A 21730-nucleotide genomic window follows, 5' to 3' on the forward strand; every position below is an offset into this window, starting at 1 on the left:
GAGGAGCCGATGAGAATAGTCCGTGCTTTGCAATAACCTATGGTCTGTGTAAGCCTTTGAGACTCTTTGTGATTAAGGGCTATACAAATAAACATGACTTGACCTGACCAATATGCAGGGCTCTATGAGGAATTAGATCCTGGCTAGATTTTTGGTATAGCGTAGCTTGCCACTGGGACCACAGAGATGAGCAATTGTACAAGGAATTAAGTAATTTTAAAAAAGGCCAACAAAAGAGGTAAGTTCATTTTTTTGTAAAGAATTAACTTTGAAAACGTTGAACTGTGACAAGAAACATGAAAAGAACAACTACAGTACATGTAGTCCCAACAATAACTATAAGAACGTGCTAATCAAACTTGAATATTTTGTTTAAATGTTGAAATATCCTTTCATTTATTCATTTCTAACTCACTTTAAACACGTCCCTGAAACGGAATGACTTTTCTTGGAACAAAGTACTGTAACACGTTATCAACAAAATTTTGTAACTTTACTGTCATCACAACATGGGGCATAACTCCGCAGCGTATTAAAGACAACTCATGAAACAAGTGTTTTGATCGCCATCTTTTCTTCCTTTGCGCATGATGTAACATATAACCCTCAAACGTGAGCTACAAGGGCAGGCCTGTTTAAATTACCTCCAAAATGGAACTAAATACATTTTTAATGGTGCAGTCTCAGGCACAGAGAACAAGTATGCTCAATTTGTCTCTACTACCATTCTGATATTCTCCCTACCATATATACTCACGTCCAAGCCGCATTACAACTATAAAATACAATTCGGGTTAATTTATGTGCGCATATTTGGTTGTTTGTCACCAGTAGGGAATGGGAGGCAGCGTGTGGGGAGTCGGCGTGGCTTATATAGGAAAAATAAAATGAATGGGCCAAACGTGAGCACAGAATTTACAGTAAACGTGTGCTGAATTTTGGTCTTGTTATTTGTAAAAAAAAAATTGCAATACATCCCGCCTGGATTAAAAAAAAATGTCTTGGACAGTACTCAGAAATAGAGAAGGAGGCCCCTAGACAAAACAGATATAGAGTGTCTCATCTTAGTGTTTGTTTGCAAGCTCTCAAAATTGCACCCACCAGGAAATAAGAAGGCTTCACCGCTTCCACAGGTTGGTGTACGCTCTTTCTTTTATCTATTTTATTTTTTGGCTATTTTTAAGCAGTTTTAGAGGATCTGCTTCAAAGAGAGAATATGCTTTAATTTGTAATCATTTACTTTCAGGGTAACGCGCTACCTTTGGGTGTCAGTAATCTGGGTGTAACAAATTAATTTAAAACTGAATAACTAATAATTGTAACAAATTGCAGTTTTTCAGTTACGCAACCAACACTGGCTGTTCCTTGTTTCCCAGACCCTTAGGGTTGATCTGCTTTTTGTAACCTAGGAAATTTTAACAAAAGGACAAGGCTCGTGGGAGGACCTTTAGAAGAGGTTGGATATTTTACATCTTGAGTTTAATATGGTCTTACTCAGTTCTACCAGCAAGCTCAAAATTCTAAGATGTCTTCTCTCCTTAATTTCAGTGTCTATTAAACTATTATGAGTCGTAAAGGTTGGCGACACAGCTAAGGCGTGGAAGACCTTCCAACAGGACAAAGATCAAGCTTACTTAAAAAGGTAACTCAGTTTGGTTGCCAAAGTAGGGCTGGAAGATTCTGGAATCAACACTCACAACGGGTGACTTAAATCACAAGAAAATTTGCTGGTGGAATAATGTCAATAAAGTATTCACAGAAATGCTATTCATTGGTAGATTGCAAACATGTTTCATGTGTTTTGTAAAAGATTAAAACAAATATCAAACAAATAAAAATGCACAACTGGAAACAAAATAGATTGAGAAATCATTTCAGAAGATAAGTAGAAAGTCGAACATATTGTGGATATATATATATATATTTATTTATATAAAAATGACTGTTATTCATAATCTAATTTTATATAACTACTAAAAAAAGATACAACCTGCAACACTCGTGCTTCAAAACTAGCACATCAATAATAGAGTTGAAATAGAGTTTAAACATTTCATTAACATCAAGTACGTAAATCTGTTAATTCTGTGGTAGCTTTGAGTTCTTCAATGTAAATGGTTATGTCAAACAGAGTGATCACTGCTATTTTCGCCAGTACATGTGTGACTCTCAGCTTTAATCTGATTTGAGAATCTTTGACCACAAACTGAGCAAGCAAAATGTTGTTCAGCATTGTGGGTTCTTGAATGGCTCTTTAAATTTGAATTCTGGTTGAATTTTAGACCACAAACTGAGCAGGTAAAAGGTTTTTCACCAGTGTGGATTCTTGTGTGCCTAAACAATGTTGTTTTCTCGCTGAATGTTTTTCTACAAACTGAACAAGAAAAAGGTTTTTCACCAGTGTGGGTTCTTGTGTGGCTATTTAATGTTGATTTCTGGCTGAATTTTTCCCCACAAACTGAGCAGGAAAACGGTTTTTCACCAGTGTGGGTTCTTGTATGGCGCTCCAAGTTTGATTTCTGGATGAATTTCTGACCACAAACTGAGCAGGTAAATGGTTTTTCCCCAGTGTGGGTTCTTGTGTGACTATTTAATGTTGATCTCTGGCGGAATTTTTCTCCGCAAATTGAGCAGGAAAAGGGCTTTTCACCAGTGTGGGTTCTTGTGTGGATTTTTAAGTCCCCACTCTCTGTGAATTTTTGACCGCAAACTGAGCAGGCAAAAGGTTTTTCACCAGTGTGTGTTCTTGTGTGGCTATTTAATGATGATTTCTGGCTGAAATTTTTCCCACAAACCGAGCAGGAAAAAGGTTTTTCACCGGTGTGGATTCTTGTGTGGACTTTTAAAGCCCCATTCTCTGGGAATTTTTGACCGCAAACTAAGCAGACAAAAGGTTTTTCGCCAGTGTGAGTTTTTGTGTGTTTTTTTAAGGACCCACTCTCAGAGAAGTTTTTACCGCAAACCGAGCAGACAAAAGGTTTTTCACCTGTGTGGGTCCTCGTGTGGCTTTTTAAGTTTCCTTTTCGGGTGAAATTTTTACCACAAACTGAGCAGTTAAAAGGTTTTTCTATCATATAGGATTCCAAACAATACTTCTCATCATTATCTGTTGTCACATGTTGATAGGAGCTACATGGAAGCTCCTTCCCGTTGTTCTCCTCATGTTGACTTCGATATTCAGTGGTTAAATGCGCCCCAGTCACAGGGAACTCGATGAAATGTTCCTCAACTTTAAAATGAACATGCTCCAAGTTTTCCTGCTCCTTTTTCACAACAACAACATCCAAAAACTCTTCCTCCTTTTTCATGTCAACTGCTTCCAAATACTCCTCCTCCTCCTCTTCTTCTTCTTCTTTGACGGCAGACGACTCCGGCTTCTGTTGCCAAGGAAGAAGAATCCCTTCATTGATATCTAAGGGACACAATATAACATCAAGATCATCTCAGGGGCCACAAATAAAAAGCTGCTGGCGGGCCACAACCGTCCCTCAAGCCTTGACTTTGGCATAAGTGACTTGCAGTCATGCAGCTTTCTTCTTGCATTTGATTCTAACAAACCTTTCTTCCATTCAAGAACATGCTTACTTTCTTTTTCCACACATTTTCTGCATAAATATGAGGTTGCATACAATAGATATGATACATGATCCGTGCCAATCTATAATTGACAAAAAATCCCCCAAATTTTTAGGCTGACAAGGTAAATAGGTGGCAGAAGTGGATATTATGGAAGCACAAGAGTGGCAGAATGCAAAACCAGCTTAAGGCAAGTTAAATTTAAGACTTGTTAATATTTTTTCATGCATTTTGAAAATAAACGTAGGACCAACGCTGCAAACAAAGAGGCAGTGAAACGAACAAAACACCACATAAATTAGGGACGATTTTTTAAAAAGTAGTTTTTTTAAGATCACATTTTGGTCTGTCTGAAAAAAATAGCACTCTTAATTTTTTACATGGAAAATAATAAAAAAGAATGTGTACAGTACATCATGGATCCTCAGGCAAAACTGGCAGATAATTACTAATTCAAAAGAACCTTTCTGCTTCATTCATGACAAATTTTAATACTTTTAAGTCTCTTTCAGGATCCGCAAAAACCGTGAATTCAGTAATCCCTTGTTTATTGACCTGTAACAGCCAAAATCCATGAAGTCGAATCCAGAAGTAGGAACCCATCTTTCAAAAGCTATAAATGACTTTTTTTATAGTTCAAATGGCTGAGAGATAAAATAGACGATGCACAATTACTTAGTGTATTGTTAGTTTCGGAGCTGAACTTTGTAAGTGCAAAGCCGAGAGAACAACTGATTCAAGGGTTCAGTCCAGTACTAAATATTTAACAACAGTTTACAGTCAAGGTTTCACACCAACAGACCACGTTTTGGCTAAATAATCCTTTATGTGGAATATATATTCATTGTTTGACAATTGAAGATGAAAACCTAAATAACTTTAAAACACACAGAAGCACACGCACTCCTCTTTGCCCAGCGCTGTCTGCACTGAAGGTTAATACGCTAGTCCTCGTTTGAAGTATTTTGTGACATTTTTGCCAAATAAATTTTCTCGCACCTTGTTTTAAAACCATTATTTAGGACAAAAATGACAGTAAAAATTAGCCTCAACACTCTTAAGTAACTGTGGGAGGGAGACAAATGTGGTATATTTATATTGATATGGGACACAGGCTCTGGCATTATTATTATTTCAACTGCAACTAATGCAATCTAAATAATCTATTAGATACATTTATTTTTTGGGGTATTCATTGATTTTGTTCATTTTTAATTTTATGTTTTATTTTTTAAATTGTATGCCCAACAATTGTTTGCAATGCGTGTCTGTTTTTATTTTCGACCCACACAGTGTTTAAAAGGCTACTGTTGGCATTTAGGCTACATAACAGTTAGCTAAAGCCAAGAAAAGAACAAGATAATTTGCAGATAACCTGAGCATTATTAATGAGTGTCTTGGTCCAAAGTTTTCGGTTTAACGCACAACTCTCATTTATTTTCTTTCATAAGGAATGTCTGTTGGGATCCTGTAAGTTTAATTTACGACCACCAACGTTTTTCTTCTGTTCTGGCACACAAACACACAACATGATGACAATTAGCAGCTACGACAGCGTTCTTTTCCTGTGTCTTCTAAACAACGCAAATATTATTTTGCCTCCAGCTTTAATTGTGATGTTAAGCGTGAAGTCGGCTATGAAAGGGTCTGAATGACTGATACGTAGCACAAATACAAACCTTGGCATTTGCGATCATTTAAATAATAAGAAATCTAAAAGTGGATTTGATTAACTTCGCAATTTTATATACAGAATTTTCATGACCATAAAGCGCACATAAAAGTCTCAGACATCTTCCAAATATTGTAGCTCGCCCGGTGTGTGATGTAAAGCTGTGGATGTAGTTGAGGACACCATGAGATACTGTGGGAAGTGTGGGCGTCACAGCTAAAGGGTGAGGTGTGGGCGTGTATATAAGGCTGGGTTCATACTGCATGCTTAATGCTCGATTCAAATTTTCGTGTGAACTGCAATGTTTTTTATAAGATTGTTCACATTTCCAACTAAATACTCCTGTGACTTCTATGCGTCTCCTGTGTGAACGTGACAAGAGTCCCGCTAGTGCAGAAGAGGATACGAGACCCCACACGAAATGTCTCCATTGTTTGCGGAAGTACTCATGGACGCTAATGTCTTATCGTATCTAGCAATTAGAAAGTTATTGTGCTACCGAACAGAGTTATCATCCCAAATACCAATTAAATCCTAAACCCCCCTTTCCCTCCATTGAATGCTTTCTGTGTTTTTGTATGCCCTGGTGTTTCTAGTGTTACGCGGAATAAGATGGAAGCGGAACCGCCGCAAGAGAATTGAAGATTACCGAATCGATGGGATAGGACATTTGATCACATTACCCCGATTTTAGCTGACCTACACTGGCTCCCTGTGAGCTTAAAGGGACAGTGTGTAATATTTAGTGCCTCATAGAGGTCTAAAAAAATTTGATTTGAATAGTGGGCAACCAAACATTAACCATCATACAGATAAAAAAAACTTTATAAATATTTTGCAGGTTGAAAAATGCGTATTTCTTTTAGAAAGCGGAATCCACACCAATTAGTTGCTGCCATGTTCTTTTGCTATCTTGCTGCTACACTGTGCTCATTTGGCACTGGGTTTTTTTGTCGCATTGGGCAAAACAGTGCCCTCTAGTGGTCAAATATTACACAATGTACCTTAAAGGTGTGATTTTATGGTTATGTTGGTGTGATACAAAATGTTGCATTTACTTCCCCCTTTATATCTTTCTGATTTAATTTCCTCTATGTTCCTGCTAACGGGGTGATCTAGCTAATGATTTTTTCCGCCGTTACCAATACTGATGGTTAAAAGTGGTGCGTTACTTTGAATAAAGCGTTTTTTCGAGTTGTTTATGTCACATCTTTTGGGATCATGTCACCATTGAAAATCGCGACTATGATATAGTTACATAGTGGTTTATTAATAGTTAATTATTATTTAAAAATAATGTATTACAAATATAGTATTTACTGATTTGCTGAAAGAAAAGCGAATGAGGGTTGAGTTGCAACCGACTGTGTTGTTGGTAACAAACGTCTCGATGAGCAGCTCTTGGAAGTGGACGAAGGCAGCCGGCTCCCCACCAATAGACTGCTATGGGTCTTTGAAGCTGCTTGCTTTAAAGACCCATTTTTTCCCTTATGATTAGTCAATATGCATTTTACTGGGATTTTGTGTCGTTGACTTTTAATTTGTTGAGCATAAACAAGGTTAAAAATATTTGGCATTTTATTTTTGGTAAATTTAATTATATTTTAATTGCATGCCATGTGTTTTTCAGTTAGTGTGATGTTTTATATACATTTTTTTTCCTTCTTTTTTTATCTCCCCCTTTTGTTTCTATTTTTACATTCAATTTATCAGACTCACTTTATATTGTTAAGTGCTGATTGTTATTTTTTGAATTGTTTACTGTTTATATTTGTTACACTTCAAGTGTAGGATCAATCTGTTGCTGGTGAGGTGCAATGAATATTACAAGGTTCTTTAACACAACTACCTGTCTGTTCAACTGAATCAAACACTGCCTAAAAAAATCAAATACGTCAACACTAATTTATTGTAAAGTAACAGAAATTGTTACTTTCCCTGGTTGTTAGTCAATTTTACTATTGAGTAATTCAGTTACTAACTCAGCTATATTTTGGAACAAGTAGTGAGTACCTAGAACTAACTACTACAATAAAGTTACGCGCCCAGAAAATAGAATAAAACCTATATCGTGCCGGGGACTTCAGGAGCCGAAACTAAGATGTAAAAGATATTATTTAAAAAATAGAGAGACCAACCTGCTCCTTTAAACACAACTCGATGCTGGTCGCTAGCCTCGTTTAGCCGTCGACGTACGGTGTCTTCTTGCACTTCCCAAAGCTCCTCGTATAAATGTCCTTTCCCTTTCTCGCACATTTTAGCTCTATTCGCAGCTCACAGTTGTTTTGATACCAAGTTAAACAGAGCTTTTCCATACGGCTGGAGCCGAACGCCGCGTAGCAAGAAAAAGGCCTTGGAGCGACTCGGGTGAACAAAGAAAGTGGGCGGAGCACCAACAATCAACATCCGGTTCATATTAGAGTTGAACCGAATTGTTATCTTTTATTTTTAGGTTTCTTTATGATTTTTGTTTTTTGTTTTTGTGTGTCAGGAGGCTCGTTTTTATAACTCTTTCAAACTCAAAATTCTCTAACGACTGATCGCAACCTCAACCGTTCAGGTAGTATGCAGTCCTACAGAGTTATGTGGTAATACCATACCTGTCAACCTGTACGTTTTTCCGTACAAAGTACGTTTATTATGCATTTTAAGACGTGTACGACGTACAATAAAATCTGTACGGAAAAACGAAAATTTCTCAATTATGGGTACCATCCGGTGTACGCCGACTATCACGAAACGGCAAATCAATCAAGTCAAACGAGTTCGCAAGTCATTCTGATCTGAAAACAACAGGCGGCATTGATTGAGTACATTTGAAATGCACGTGGTCTTGAAAAACATCAGATTTCATGTGGGAGTTGTCTAGTGAAAGGAAGTCCGTCTCTTTTTAGAGAACCGGCTTTTTCGGCTCAACTCATTAAAGAGAGCCGGCTCTCAAACGGCTCACTTGCTTTGATGTATTATATTACGAATGATTATGTTGTATAAAGAAGTTAAGAAAAAAAGTATAAAAAAGGAGAAAATGAAAAAAGACTGGTTTGTGGTTATCCCTTTAATCAGTATATTACTACTAACAATAATTTAATGCAGAAAATGATTGAATAATTTGAATAAGAAAATGGAGTATTCTACTTAATTCTATTTGCATGTATTTTTTCCTTCTACAGTCAACGTCCAAGCTACTTAATTTTTGAACTTTTTTTTATAATAAACCTCATTCATGTCGGGCAACTCAGTATCTCACAACAAAATGTTAATTAACAACATATATTATATAACGAAACACATGTACAATATAACATGTTAAACTACATAAATAAACACGTTTAAAAAAAAAAATATGGTGTAAGATTCTTTTGTTTTTTGTAAGGGAAAATACGACAGTTTGTAAGGGCATGGAGCTGTGGAGGTTGACAGGTATGTAATACGTTTCCGTTATTGTTAGTTAGTTTTTTTTGTATGTTTTGGTTTTTAATAAATGCTTTATCAAAAAAACAAAACGCAAAAAAAACCAAAAAAAAACAAATAACAGTTCCAAACAAAATCTCACACAATTGTTGCGTTAACAGTGCAAACAAGCAGTACAACACACAAATACCCCCAAATGAAATCAAACAAACTTGCAAGCGGCGAAATGAGAAGTTACATAAAAATACCAAATTGTTTGCAAATGTTGGTTTTTATGGCCTTCTGGTTGTAGGAATGCTTCATGGAACGAATGTTTTGTCTTACTTCACATTGCAATAGATTTCTCGCAATGAATATGCTGTAACTACCTCCCATGAGGGGCATATGGATTTGAAAATAATATTAGATTAAAAATAATGCTAACATTAATATATATACATATATACATATATATACATACATATATATATATACATACATATTTACATATACATATATATATATATTCATACATATATATATATATATATATATATATATATATATATATATATATATATATATATATATTCATACACATATATATATAAATATATATATATTCATACATATATATATATATATATACATATATACATATATACATACATATATATATATATATATATATATATATATATATACATATATACATATATACATACATATATATATATATATATACATGTATACATATATACACACATATATATATACAGGGAGTGCAGAATTATTTGGCAAGTTGTATTTTTGAGGATTCATTTTATTATTGAACAACAACCATGTTCTTGATGAACCCAAAAGTCTCATTAATATCAAAGCTGAATATTTTGGAAGTTGGAGTGGGGCTTTTTTAGTTTTAGCTATTTTAGGAGGATATCTGTGTGTGCAGGTGACTATTACTGTGCATAATTATTAGGCAACTTAACAAAAAACAAATGTATACCCATTTCAATTATTTATTTTCATCAGGGAAACCAATATAACAGCTCAACATTCACAAATATACATTTCTGACATTCAAAAACAAAACAAAAACAAATCAGTGACCAATATAGCCACCTTTCTTTGCAAGGACACTCAAAAGCCTGCCATCCATGGATTCTGTCAGTGCTTTGATCTGTTCACGATCAACATTGCGTGCAGCAGCAACCACAGCCTCCCAGACACTGTTCAGAGAGGTGTAATGTTTTCCCTCCTTGTAAATCTCACATTTGATGAGGGACCACAGGTTCTCTATGGGGTTCAGATCAGGTGAACAAGGAGGCCATGTCATTAGTTTTTCTTCTTTTAGACCCTTTCTTGCCAGCCATGCTGTGGAGTACTTGGATGCGTGTGATGGAGCGTTGTCCTGCATGAAAATCATGTTTTTCTTGAAGGATGCGGACTTCTTCCTGTACCACTGCTTGAAGAAGATGTCTTCCAGAAACTGGCAGTAGGACTGGGAGTTGAGCTTGAGTCCATCCTCAACCCGAAAAGGCCCCACAAGCTCATCTTTGATGATACCAGCCCATACCAGTACCCCACCTCCACCTTGCTGGCGTCTGAGGCGGACTGGAGCTCTCTGCCCTTTACCGATCCAGCCACGGGCCCATCCATCTGGCCCATCAAGACTCACTCTCATTTCATCAGTCCATAAAACCTTAGAAAAATCCGTCTTGAGATTTTTCTTGGCCCAGTCTTGACGTTTCAGCTTGTGTGTCTTGTTCAGTGGTGGTCGTTTTTCAGCCTTTCTTACCTTGGCCATGTCTCTGAGTATTGCACACCTTGTGCTTTTGGGCACTCCAGTGATGTTGCAGCTCTGAAATATGGCAAAACTGGTGGCAAGTGGCATCTTGGCAGCTGTACGCTTGACTTTTCTCAGTTCACGGGCAGTTGTTTTGCGCCTTGGTTTTTCTACACGCTTCTTGCGACCCTGTTGACTATTTTGAATGTAACGCTTGATTGTTCGATGATCACGCTTCAGAAGATTGGCAATTTTAAGAGTGCTGCATCCCTCTGCACGATATCTCACTATTTTTGACTTTTCAGAGCCTGTCAAGTCCCTCTTCTGACCCATTTTGCCAAAGGAAAGGAAGTTGCCTAATAATTATGCACACCTGATATAGGGTGTTGATGTCATTAGACCACACCCCTTCTCATTACAGAGATGCACATCACCTGATATGCTTAATTGGTAGTAGGCTTTCGAGCCTATACAGCTTGGAGTAAGACAACATGCATAAAGAGGATGATGTGGTCAAAATACTCATTTGCCTAATAATTCTGCACTCCCTGTATATATACACATATATATATATATATATATATATATACATATATATACATAAATATACATATACACATAAATATATACATATATATATATATATACATAAATATACATATACACATATATACATACATATATATACATATATATATATATAAACATATATATATACATATATACATATATATACATATATATATATATACATATATATATATATACATATAGATAGATAGATACTTTATTCATCCCCGAAGGGAAATTCACATTTCCAGCAGCATCCCTGAGCTGAGAACAATCGAAAATAACACGGGAGCTGCTGGAGTGGCTGCCATTCGTATGGGCTTGTTTACAAAAATAGGGGGAGCAATACACCGTCTGCCTTACAGCAACAGCACGCACAAACAAATATACAAGAGTGCATATTTAAAAGTAGATCAGGAGCAAAACTGAGTTTGATTGTGGTCTAGTTAAAGGAGCTGTAATGATTTTGGAACTTGGTACTCTATGTCACCATCCCCTGGCTTTAAGTCATGATTGCAGCCTGAGTCTGGTTATTCATGATGATTCATGTAAGTACATTAATTGCTTAGACACGCCTGAATAAACTCTTCTTACTTTTTCCATCTTTCTTGTGGTTTGGACGTTTGGATTTTAAATGAAGAAGACCTCTTACTATTTTCACTGTTTTAATGCTACACTTACAAATAAAAAAAACAAAGGAAACTCCATGGGTCACTGTCAAGCACTCTCCTAGCTCTTAAACCTCAAACCTAGTGTTTTCCGCCCCGAACACGGCGCCGGAAGTTGCAGGTAAAATGCCACAATTACAATATGAAGTGTTGAGGTTGCTGCCTATATTATTTTAACACGACATATTTCTTGGCGCCAGAGTTAGGTTCCGGACAAAGTGGGGCCGCATCACATCAAAAATTACACTTTTCTCAAACATATATGCTCTTCTACACAAAGTAAGATCTGAAGATGTGAAACAACAGTGTTACGAATTAATAAGAAAATACTTTAATCAAAATAGTTAAAAGTCTCTTTCTCTCTCTTTTTCCGTCCCTCCCTAGCCGTCTCTCTCTGTCCGTCTCGGTCTTTCTCTTTCTGTCTCTCTCTTTCTCTTCCTTTCATATATACATATATATACATATATATATATACATATATACATATACATATATATATACATATATATATACATATATACATATATATATACATATATATATACATATATATATATACATATATATATATACATATATATACATTTACATATATATATATACATATATATACATTTACATATATATACATGTACATATACACATATATATACATATATATACATTTACATATATATACATGTACATATACACATATATACATATACACATATATACATATATATACATATACACATATATATACATATACACATATATATACATATACACATATATATACATATACATATATATATATATATATATATATATACATATACATATATATATATATATATATATATATATACATATACATATATATATATATATATATATACATATACATATATATATATATATATATACATATATATATATATATATATACATATACATATATATATATATATATATATATATATATATATATATATATATATATATATATATAGTGGCTTGCGAAACTATTTGTCCCCCTTGAACTTTGTGACCTTTTTCCACATTTCAGACTTCAAACATAAAGATATAGAACTGTAATTTCTTGTGAAGCATCAACAATAAGTGTTCAATGCTGATCTCAATGACCAACGATGATAAATGGAATCCACCTGTGTGTAATCAAGTCTCTGGATAAATGCACCTGCACTGTGATAGTCTCAGAGGCCTGTTTAAAGCGCAGAGAGCATCATGAAGAACGAGGAACACACAAGGCAGGTCCGAGATACTGTTATGGAGAAGTTTAAAGCTGGATTTGGATACAAAAATATTTCCCAAGCTTTAAACATCCCAAGGAGCACTGTACAAGCAATATTATTGAAATAGAAGGAGTATCAGACCACTGAAAATCTACCAAGATCGGGTCGTCCCCCTAAACTTTCAGCTCAAACAAGGAGAAAACTGATCAGAGATGCAGCCAAGAGGCCCACAATCACTCTGGATGAACTGCAGAGGTCTACAGCTGAGGTGTGAGATTCTGACCATAGGACAACAATCAGTCATATACTGCACAAATCTGGCCTTTCTGGAAGAGTGGCAAGAAGAAAGCCATTTCTCGAAGATATCCATAAAATGTGTTGTTTAAAGTTTGCAACGAGCCACCTGGGAGACACACCAAACATATGGAAGAAGGTTCTCTGGTCAGATGAGATGCAAGACATTACGTTTTGCGTAAAAGCGGCACAGCTCATAACCCTCAACACACCATCCGCACAGTCAAACATGGTGGTGGCAGCATCATGGCTTGGGCCTGCTTGTCTTCAGCAGGGACAGGGAAGATGGTTAAAATTGATGGGAAGATGGTTGGAGCCAAATACAGCACCAAAAGAACTGATGGAAAGAACTGAAAATTGCTGCTTACAAACATTTTCCATCCAACCTCACTGAGCTCAAGCTGTTTTGCAAAGAGGAGTGGGCAAAAATATCAGTGCAAAACTGAACGAGACATACCCCAAGCGACTTGCAGCTGTAATCGCAGCAAAAGGTGGCGCTACAATGTATTAACTCAATGGGGCTGAACAATTTTGCACACCCACTTTTTCGTTTATTTGTTAAAAAAGTTTAAAATATCCAATAAAGTGTGTTTCACTTCATAATTGTTTCCTGCTTATTGTTGATTCCTTACAAGAAATTAGTTTTATGTCTTAAGTCTGAAATGTGGCAAAAGGTCACAAAGTTCAAGGGGGCCAAATACTTTCGCAAGCCACTGTAAAAAAATAAAAAAAATAATAATTATATATATATATATATATATATATATATATATATATATATTTATTTATTTATTTTATTTTTTATTTATATATATTTTTATTTATATTACATACACACACAGAGTGAGAGATATGGATTGATAGATGGATAAAAAATGCATTTGTGAATGGAGAATTTGTCTCCAAATAAAAAAAAAAGACTGACAATTAAGGTTTATTTTGGCTTTAATGTATTGACCTTTTGCACACACGTGTGTTAACCACTTGATGACCCCTGACTGACAGCAGTAACCCGTAATAAACCATGGAAAAACAACAGGGCCAATCGAGCCAAAATAAATGTATTACCGTTTCAGGGTCCGCAAAACATCAATGTCTTTGTTAAACGTTTTTACAATATGCACTTTGGTGGGGTAAATCCTGTGAATTATTTTGAACAACATTTCTCCTACATAGTTTCTTAAGAAATAGCAAATGAGAAAGAACCGGACTATAACATGAGAGATTGCTCCATCGACTTTTATATTGTCACCAAGTAATATTGGAAAATTCTATATTTCAATAAACTTTATATAGAAGTATGGAAGCTCAGTCCACTAAATAACGAGCAAACCATTGTAATATTGTTATCAAACCACTGTTTAATAAAATGGGATTTATGTTCAAACAAAATGTCCTGATTGTCCCATATCCAGTATTTATGTGGAGATGAATTGTCTTTTGAAAATAAAAGACCAAGAAAGGAAAACCTGGCCTTGAAAGGAAGACGTTTTTAATGAGACTTTATTAGAGTTGTAATTATAAGCTAAAAAGAATTGCATGCCACCCAGTTTGGACAGATTAGGGAAGTGAATTACATTCCATACAGAATGAGGATTTTTTTAAACAAAGTTTATCACCCAAATGATTATGAATGTACGATTTAATTTTCCAAAATAATGACATAGTAATCTTCGCTTTTCTTAATCAACAAATAGAAATGTTGACACGGTGAGTTCTACTTTTCCATACAAAATTGCATAGTAGCCTGTCAATCTCTACCAACAAATTATTGTCCTGAAACAGAGATTGAGAGGCGTACAATAAATGAGAAATCCCTACTGCCTTAGATAAGAGAACTCTACCTCTAAGAGAGAGAGAGATCCCGCAAGAGCCACTGGTTTAATATTTTCTTTGCTTTTTTACTGATTGGAATAAAGTTCAGAGCGTTTTTTTTGTCGGTCCTTGGTTATTGTGATCACCAGGTAAAGAAGTTCGATTCTTACAGGAATATTAGATATATGTGACTGAACATTCATTGATAGGTTTGATTTCCCATTTACTGACATTCAAACATAAACCAGAAGGTTTTGCTTTTTATATCACGTAGGTAATAACTGTAAATATGACCAATTTTTCAATAACACACCCAACACTGGCTGTTCTTTGGTTTCTACACCCTTCAGAGTTGATCTGTTTTTTTTGTAACCTAGGAGATTTTAATAAAGGGGGGGGGGGGGGCGCTTTTTCATCTTGAGGGTTTTGTACCGTCTCATTCTGTTCTACTTGCAAGCTCAAAATGCACACAAGTCTTTTCTCCTTATTTTGAGTGTCCATTATTCTATAGTCAATCATACAGTTGTTTTTTTTGTGCCGGAATTATTGCCATTGTTACTACTTTCTGTATTATGTTTCGACCTATTACCGACACTGAAGAAATTACCAATTTTTTGTTGATTTGCACCTAATACCAACTGTTTTTAAGGAGGCATACTTGTTTTTCAGTCGACAACCACCAAAACAATGACGTCATTTCAAAGCAACGAGCTCTTGTTTGCCGAGATCGGCGCGAGACCAAAACAACAATGGCGGATCTGCCTGACGAAAAGTTTGGAGTGCGGTAAATCTTTGTAAAAAAAAAAAAAAAAGTAATCGGGTAACAATGACAATTTGGTGTCAAAAAAGTTGCGTCCTGGAGACGCACGTTGATTTGACACAATGCGTCCCCAGCAAAAATGATGCGTCTAGGACGCAGAGACGCGGGCAAACGAGAACAGTATATATATATATATATATATATATATATATATATATATATATATATATATATATGTGTGTGTGTGTGTGTGTGTGTGTGTGTGTGTGTGTGTGTGTGTGTGTGTGTGTGTGTGTAATTAATAAATATAAAGATACAACCCGCAACACTCGTGTATTAAAAAAATAAAATAAACCTAGCACATCAATTAAAAAAAAAACCCTGACAAAAGTTTAGACATGTCACAAAATGTCAAGTACACAAATCTGTAGATCTGTTCATTCAGTGGTAGCAGTGATTTCCTCAATGTAAACACAAAATGTGAGCTCATATCAAGCAGCGTGATTAATGCCATTTGTACCAGCACACTTGTGACCCCGAGCTTTAACCTGTTTAGAGAATCTTTGACCGCAAACTGAGCAGGAAAAAGGTTTTTCACCAGTGTGGGTTCTTGTGTGGCTATTTAATGTTGATTTGTGGCTGAATTTGTTCCCGCAAACGGAGCATGAAAAAGGTTTTTCACCAGTGTGGGTTCTTGTGTGAATTTTTAACGTTGTACTGTGGCTAAAATTTTTTCCACAAACTGAACAGGAAAAAGGTTTTTCCCCAGTGTGAGTTCTTGTGTGTTTTCTCAAGGCCCCACTCTCAGAAAAGTTTTTACCACAAACAAAGCAGAAGTAAGGTTTCTCACCTGTGTGGGTACTTGTGTGGCCTTTTAAGGCTCTGTTCTCAGCAAATTTTTGACCGCAAACTGAGCATGAAAAAGGTTTTTCACCTGTGTGGGTTCTTGTGTGTCTTTGTAAGGTCTTGTTTTGAGTGAACTTCTGCCCGCAAAGTGAGCAGACAAAAGGTTTTTCACCAGTGTGGGTTACTGTGTGTGTTTTAAGGTTCCCTTTGTAAATGAATTTTTTACCACATATTGGACAGGAAAAAGGTTTTTCACCGGTGTGGATCATTTTGTGTTTTTTGATGGTAGAACTCCGTGTAAACTTTTTACCACAAATTGAGCAGGCAAAAGGTTTTTCACTAGTATGGACGATCATATGGGATTTCAAACAATACCTGCGCCTCAACCTTTTCCCACAATGAGAAAATGTGTTATCACTATCGGAATGCTCGTCGCCATCAGTGTGTGCTGAGTCGGATGTGTCGTCATCATCTGTTGTCACATGTTGATAGGAGCTGCTTGGAGGCTCCCTCTCATTGTTTTTTTCATGTTCACTTTGATATTCAGTGGTTAAACGGGCCCCAGTCACGGGCAACTCGGTGAAATAATCCTCCTTTTTAACATCAACAGGCTCCAAATACTTTTCCTCCTCTTTAAAGTGAACAGGCTCCAAATCCTCCTCACTTTTAATGTCAGCTGCTTCTAAATACTCCTCCTTCTCCTCCTCCTTTTTGACAACTGGCAACTCCGGCTCCTGTTGCCAAGGAAGGACCTTCTCTTTGCTGATGTCTGTGGGACACAATATAGCATTATGGTCATCTCAGGGGCCATAAAAAAACCTTGTGGTTGGCCACAACCGTCCCTTAGGCCTGGACTTTGACATTAGTGACTTGCAGTCGTGCAATTTTTTCCCTGGATTTTATTCTAACAATGTTTTCCTTACATTCTTTTTTTCTTTAACATATTTTCTGTATGAATATGCAGTTGTTTACAATACACCTGACACGTTATCTATCTGTGCCAATTTATAATTGACAAAAAAATCATCGCATTTTAAAGCTTTTAAATTGTGTAAAAGTAAAATGAATGCAAACAGGTATGGAAGCCTAAGAGTGCCAAAGTGCATTTCAATAATCGCCCATTTATCACAGGGTACCATTCCAAAAATAACCTGTGAGAAGCAAAATCCGTAAATTAGACACTTTTGTTTTTTTTTTCTCATGATTATACAATTAAATTCTCAACTATACACTGACAATAAAGGGGAAAAACTTTTTACAGGCTTAAACACTTAGAGTCCCATATCAATTGTTTTTTGACAAATAGCTACCGTAACATCAAATAATAATACTGTTTAGCCTATCAGAATGCAGAACACAATGCAAATCCGCAAAGAATCGAAACCGTGAAAAGTGAATTGCCTTATAGAGAAGGATGACTGCTTAAATCTGGGATTAAAACACACTTCTAATCTACAGCCTATGAATGACCTATATTTCATGTTGACAATATCTGTGTATTGTTTGTTATTGCAACATCCGTTGCACCCTGGTCATCCTGCAAGGGGGAGTACCTCATGTGCGGTCCCTTCTTAAGGTTTCTTTGTTTTCCTCTTGTTGAGGTTTTTGAGTTTTTCCCTGACCTCATGTAGGTTTTAGATCAGGGGATGGTGTAATAATAAGCTATGGTTTGAAAGAATCTGTGGTCTGTGCAGCCTTCTTAGACTCCTTGTGATTTAGGGCTATACAAATAAACATGACTTGACTGTATAGAATAATAATAATGAAAATAAACATTTGCTAAATAACAACAGGCAGTTAGGCAATATTCATTCTTAAATTAGGGAGTCATTATCATGAAATGTGTACTTTAAAATCTATCCATTCAAACTTTAATCATAATTCAATATTTCCTAATTTTTAAGTCTTAAAATGTATTTTTCTTCATCTCTTCTTTGTATTTAATTTACATTGTTTAATTGAATGTTGTATCTCAGTGCTGTCTGTGACACCGTGGACCACTGTGTCTAACTGGATCTTCAAGAAAAATGGATTGGTCTCTCAGGAACTGTTTTGTCTTGTTTTAGATCCTACCTCTCGGGTATGACACATTGTTTTAGATACGGGGATATGACCTCTAACCCTTTAAAGTCATTGTGGTGTTCCGCAAGCCTTAGTACTTGGCCCCTTACTTTTTAGTACCTATATGCTTACATTTTTTTACATTATTCACACATACAATCTTAGTTTCCATCGCTATGCAGATGACCCTCAACTGTATCTGCAAATGGAAGAAACTGCTCTTTCAAGTAGTGGAAATCTAAAGGACTGCCTCGTCGGGGGTCACTCCTGGGCCGCGCGACGGAGCGAGTTCGGCGGACGCGGCGTCACACGGCGCGACGCGGGAAAAGGGGGCGGACGTGATCGGGCTACCCCTGTAACTGGGGAGAGCCCGCTCGTCCGACGACCCTAGTAGCGCGGCGCGACGACAGGCGGTCGTCCGCGCGTGGCGGGCGAAAGGCGGCGGACGTGCGCGGGACCCCCATAACTGTGTCGGTGTTGTGCGTATCGCGCCCGAAAGTACGAGCGCTGGGGTTAGGGGATCGCTCGTGGGAGCGACCATACGGCACCCGCGGTGCGGCGCAAGTAAAAACCCTGTCGTGAATTTGTCTCCGATCGTCCCGGGCGCACGTAAAATCACCGAACTGTACGACTCTTAGCGGTGGATCACTCAGCTTGTGCGTCGATGAAGAACGCAGCTAGCTGCGAGAACTAATGTGATTTGCAGCTTCGATTGGCTGGCAACCAGTTCAGGGTGTCCCCTGCCCGCTGCCCGGAGATGGCTGGGATGGGCTCCAGCCCCCCCTTGACCCTAATAAGGATAAGCGGTGCAGATAATGAGACGAGATGAGATTTTTAAAAAAAAATTTTTTGAAGGGTCGTCGCTACTTCGCAGATTTTAACTTTTAGTTGTGGGTGGTTTTGGTCCCCATTAACCGGGTCTAAAAAATAATAAAAAAAAAAAAAAAAAAGATTTGTTTTCTTTTTGAAGGGTCGTCGCTACTTTGCAGATTTTCACTTTTTGCGGGTGGTTTTGGTCCCCATTAACCGCGATAACCGAGGTCCCTGCGTATATAAATGCAGACCATTTACATTTACATCATTTACGTATTCATTAGCTTGAGTGATGTGGACCTGATATTCTTGTCTTCTTGTCCTGAGAGGAGAAGGATGGGCCTGTTTGTTGCACAGTGCATGCATTCATCACCAGGAAATCCCATTTAACACTAATAACAATGAACACAAAACCCCACCGGAGCCGAAACTAAGATGTAAAAGATATTATTTAAAAATTAGAGAGACCAACCTGCTTCGTTCAAAACAACTCGAAGTTGCTCACTGGCCTCGTTTAGCCGTCGACGTTCGGTGTCTTCTTGCAATTTTCGAAGCTCCCCTTTGAAATTTGCTTTCATTCCCTCGCACATTTTAGCTCCTTTCTAAGCTCACGATTTTTTTTTGTACCACATTAAATGGAGCCTGTACACCCGGTTGGAGCGGAACGACACGCAAATAGAGAAATGCTTCAAAACCACTAATGAACAAAGAAAGTGGGCGGAGCTCCAAAAACAACATCCGGTTCACATTTGAGTTCAACCAATTGTTAGCTTTTTATTTTTTATTTTAATTACTACTTTGGTACGTTTTATAAAATATTTTGTCATGTTTGTCGGCACACTTATTGTTTTGACTTTTTTTTTAAGTTGACATTTTCCAACAATCGATCCCCGAATCGTAACCTCAACCGTTCAGACAGTGCTCTGTCTTGGTTATACGTTTTCGTTATTGGTTTGCTTAGTTTTTTTTTGTTAGCGAGCTTGACATGACTGACTGAAAGCTGGCTAAAGTTGTTCGACGCCACTGTATCAGTATTTATCACTTAAAATAAAGGTGGATGCAGCACTGACGGCTACTTGTATTTATCTCTCTCTCTCTCTCTCTCTCTCTCTCTCTCTCTCTCTCTCTCTCTCTCTCTCTCTCTCTCTCTCTCTCTCTCTCTCTCTCTCTCTCTCTCTCTCTCTTCTCTCTCTCTCTCCCCCTCTCTCTCTATCTCTCTCCCTCTCTCTTTTCCACCCCCTTTCTCCCACTCTCTGTCTATGTCTCTTTCACTCTCTGTGTCTCTTTTTTTTCTCTTCCTTTGTTGCCCTTTGTCTCTTTCTCTCTCTCTGTCTTTTTAACTTATTTTGCTCTAACTTCCTTTTTTCTCTTTTTTTCCTTTTTTCTCTTCCTACCCTCCGCACTTTCTTTTCTCTTTTCTCCCCTTCTGTCTTTCTATTTCTCTTTGGATTTCTTTCTTCCTCTCCCTTTTTATTTTCCCCCTCTCTCACGACTTTTGCTCTCTCTTGTTTCTCACGCTCGCTCCCTCACTCTTTTTCTTTCTTTGTCCCGCCCGCTCTCCTTTTCCCTCCCTCTTTCTCTTACTTCTTTATCTCTCTTTTTCTTTCTCTTTAATCTACTAGTCCGGCCCCCGATAGAATGTTTGTTCTATCGTGTGGCCCCCGAGTTAAAATGAGTTTGACACCCTTGATCTACTGGAATGGCCAAGCTAGATAAAGCGCTGATTACATTTAAACTACAAAACCCAAAATGCAGCGTGTGGTTCTAAGATTGTATACTATTTATTTAGTTTCAATCGTATGATTTGACTGATAACAATCCGGGAACGGTTACACTGATCGCTGCTTGTCCCTGCGGCTAGGACCTTGACTCAGCCTCTTGGCTGGAACCAAGTGTCTCGGCCGGAACCAAGTGTCTCGGCCTCTTGGCTTTGTAGCGTATTATAATTTGACCGATCACGGATAATGGATAATTCATAAAGAATATAGAACAATAAACCTTACAAAACACTTGATTCAACTAAGTGAACTCCATTGAATATGGCCGAATTAGTGTCGCTCGAGTCTCTGTCAAGCCTCCTCTCTCGATCCTCCGCCTCTCTCTCGGCCCACGTTTTTTCCGCAAGCTGGTGGGGGGGGGGGGGGGTTAAGGGTTATTGTTATATCTTCGTTATTCATTATCCATTATCCATTATCGTTCAGTTCATAATACGCTACAAAGCCTAGGAGCCGGTACACTTAC

The 21730-nt window shown here is 37.1% G+C and overlaps 2 protein-coding genes across 3 annotated transcripts; both read right to left on the bottom strand.

Annotated features, from left to right (window-relative positions):
• Nucleotides 1-1900: 1900 nt before the first annotated feature.
• On the bottom strand, nucleotides 1901-20181 carry LOC148351126 (uncharacterized). Of its 2 annotated transcripts, XM_088320188.1 has the most exons (3): nucleotides 19962-20181; nucleotides 16991-17384; nucleotides 3263-3412 (listed from the first exon to the last, which is right to left on the bottom strand). In XM_088320188.1, the coding sequence occupies exons 1-3, from the start codon at nucleotides 20077-20079 to the stop codon at nucleotides 3403-3405; spliced, it is 522 nt and encodes a 173-aa protein (XP_088176314.1). In that variant the 5' UTR covers nucleotides 20080-20181; the 3' UTR covers nucleotides 3263-3402. The 2 variants fall into 2 exon arrangements, with proteins under 2 accessions (XP_088176313.1, XP_088176314.1); XM_088320187.1 differs by lacking the exon at nucleotides 19962-20181 and having other exon boundaries at nucleotides 1901-3412; nucleotides 16991-17125.
• On the bottom strand, nucleotides 14122-16979 carry LOC148351127 (uncharacterized). The gene has a single exon (XM_088320195.1). It carries the CDS (start codon nucleotides 16969-16971, stop codon nucleotides 16261-16263), a length of 711 nt encoding a protein of 236 aa, XP_088176321.1. The 5' UTR covers nucleotides 16972-16979; the 3' UTR covers nucleotides 14122-16260.
• Nucleotides 20182-21730: the final 1549 nt, after the last annotated feature.

This window comes from Urocampus carinirostris, chromosome 16 (genome assembly GCF_059441175.1).
Source record: "Urocampus carinirostris isolate Australia breed hairy pipefish chromosome 16, RoL_Ucar_1.0, whole genome shotgun sequence".
NCBI classification, from domain to species: Eukaryota; Metazoa; Chordata; class Actinopteri; order Syngnathiformes; family Syngnathidae; genus Urocampus; species Urocampus carinirostris.

Coding starts and splice junctions, on each gene's coding strand:
- LOC148351126 (XM_088320187.1), bottom strand. CDS start 3,308: ATGAAAAAGGAGGAAGAGTTTTTGGATGTTGTTGTTGTGAAAAAGGAG.
- LOC148351127 (XM_088320195.1), bottom strand. CDS start 16,971: ATGATCGTCCATACTAGTGAAAAACCTTTTGCCTGCTCAATTTGTGGT.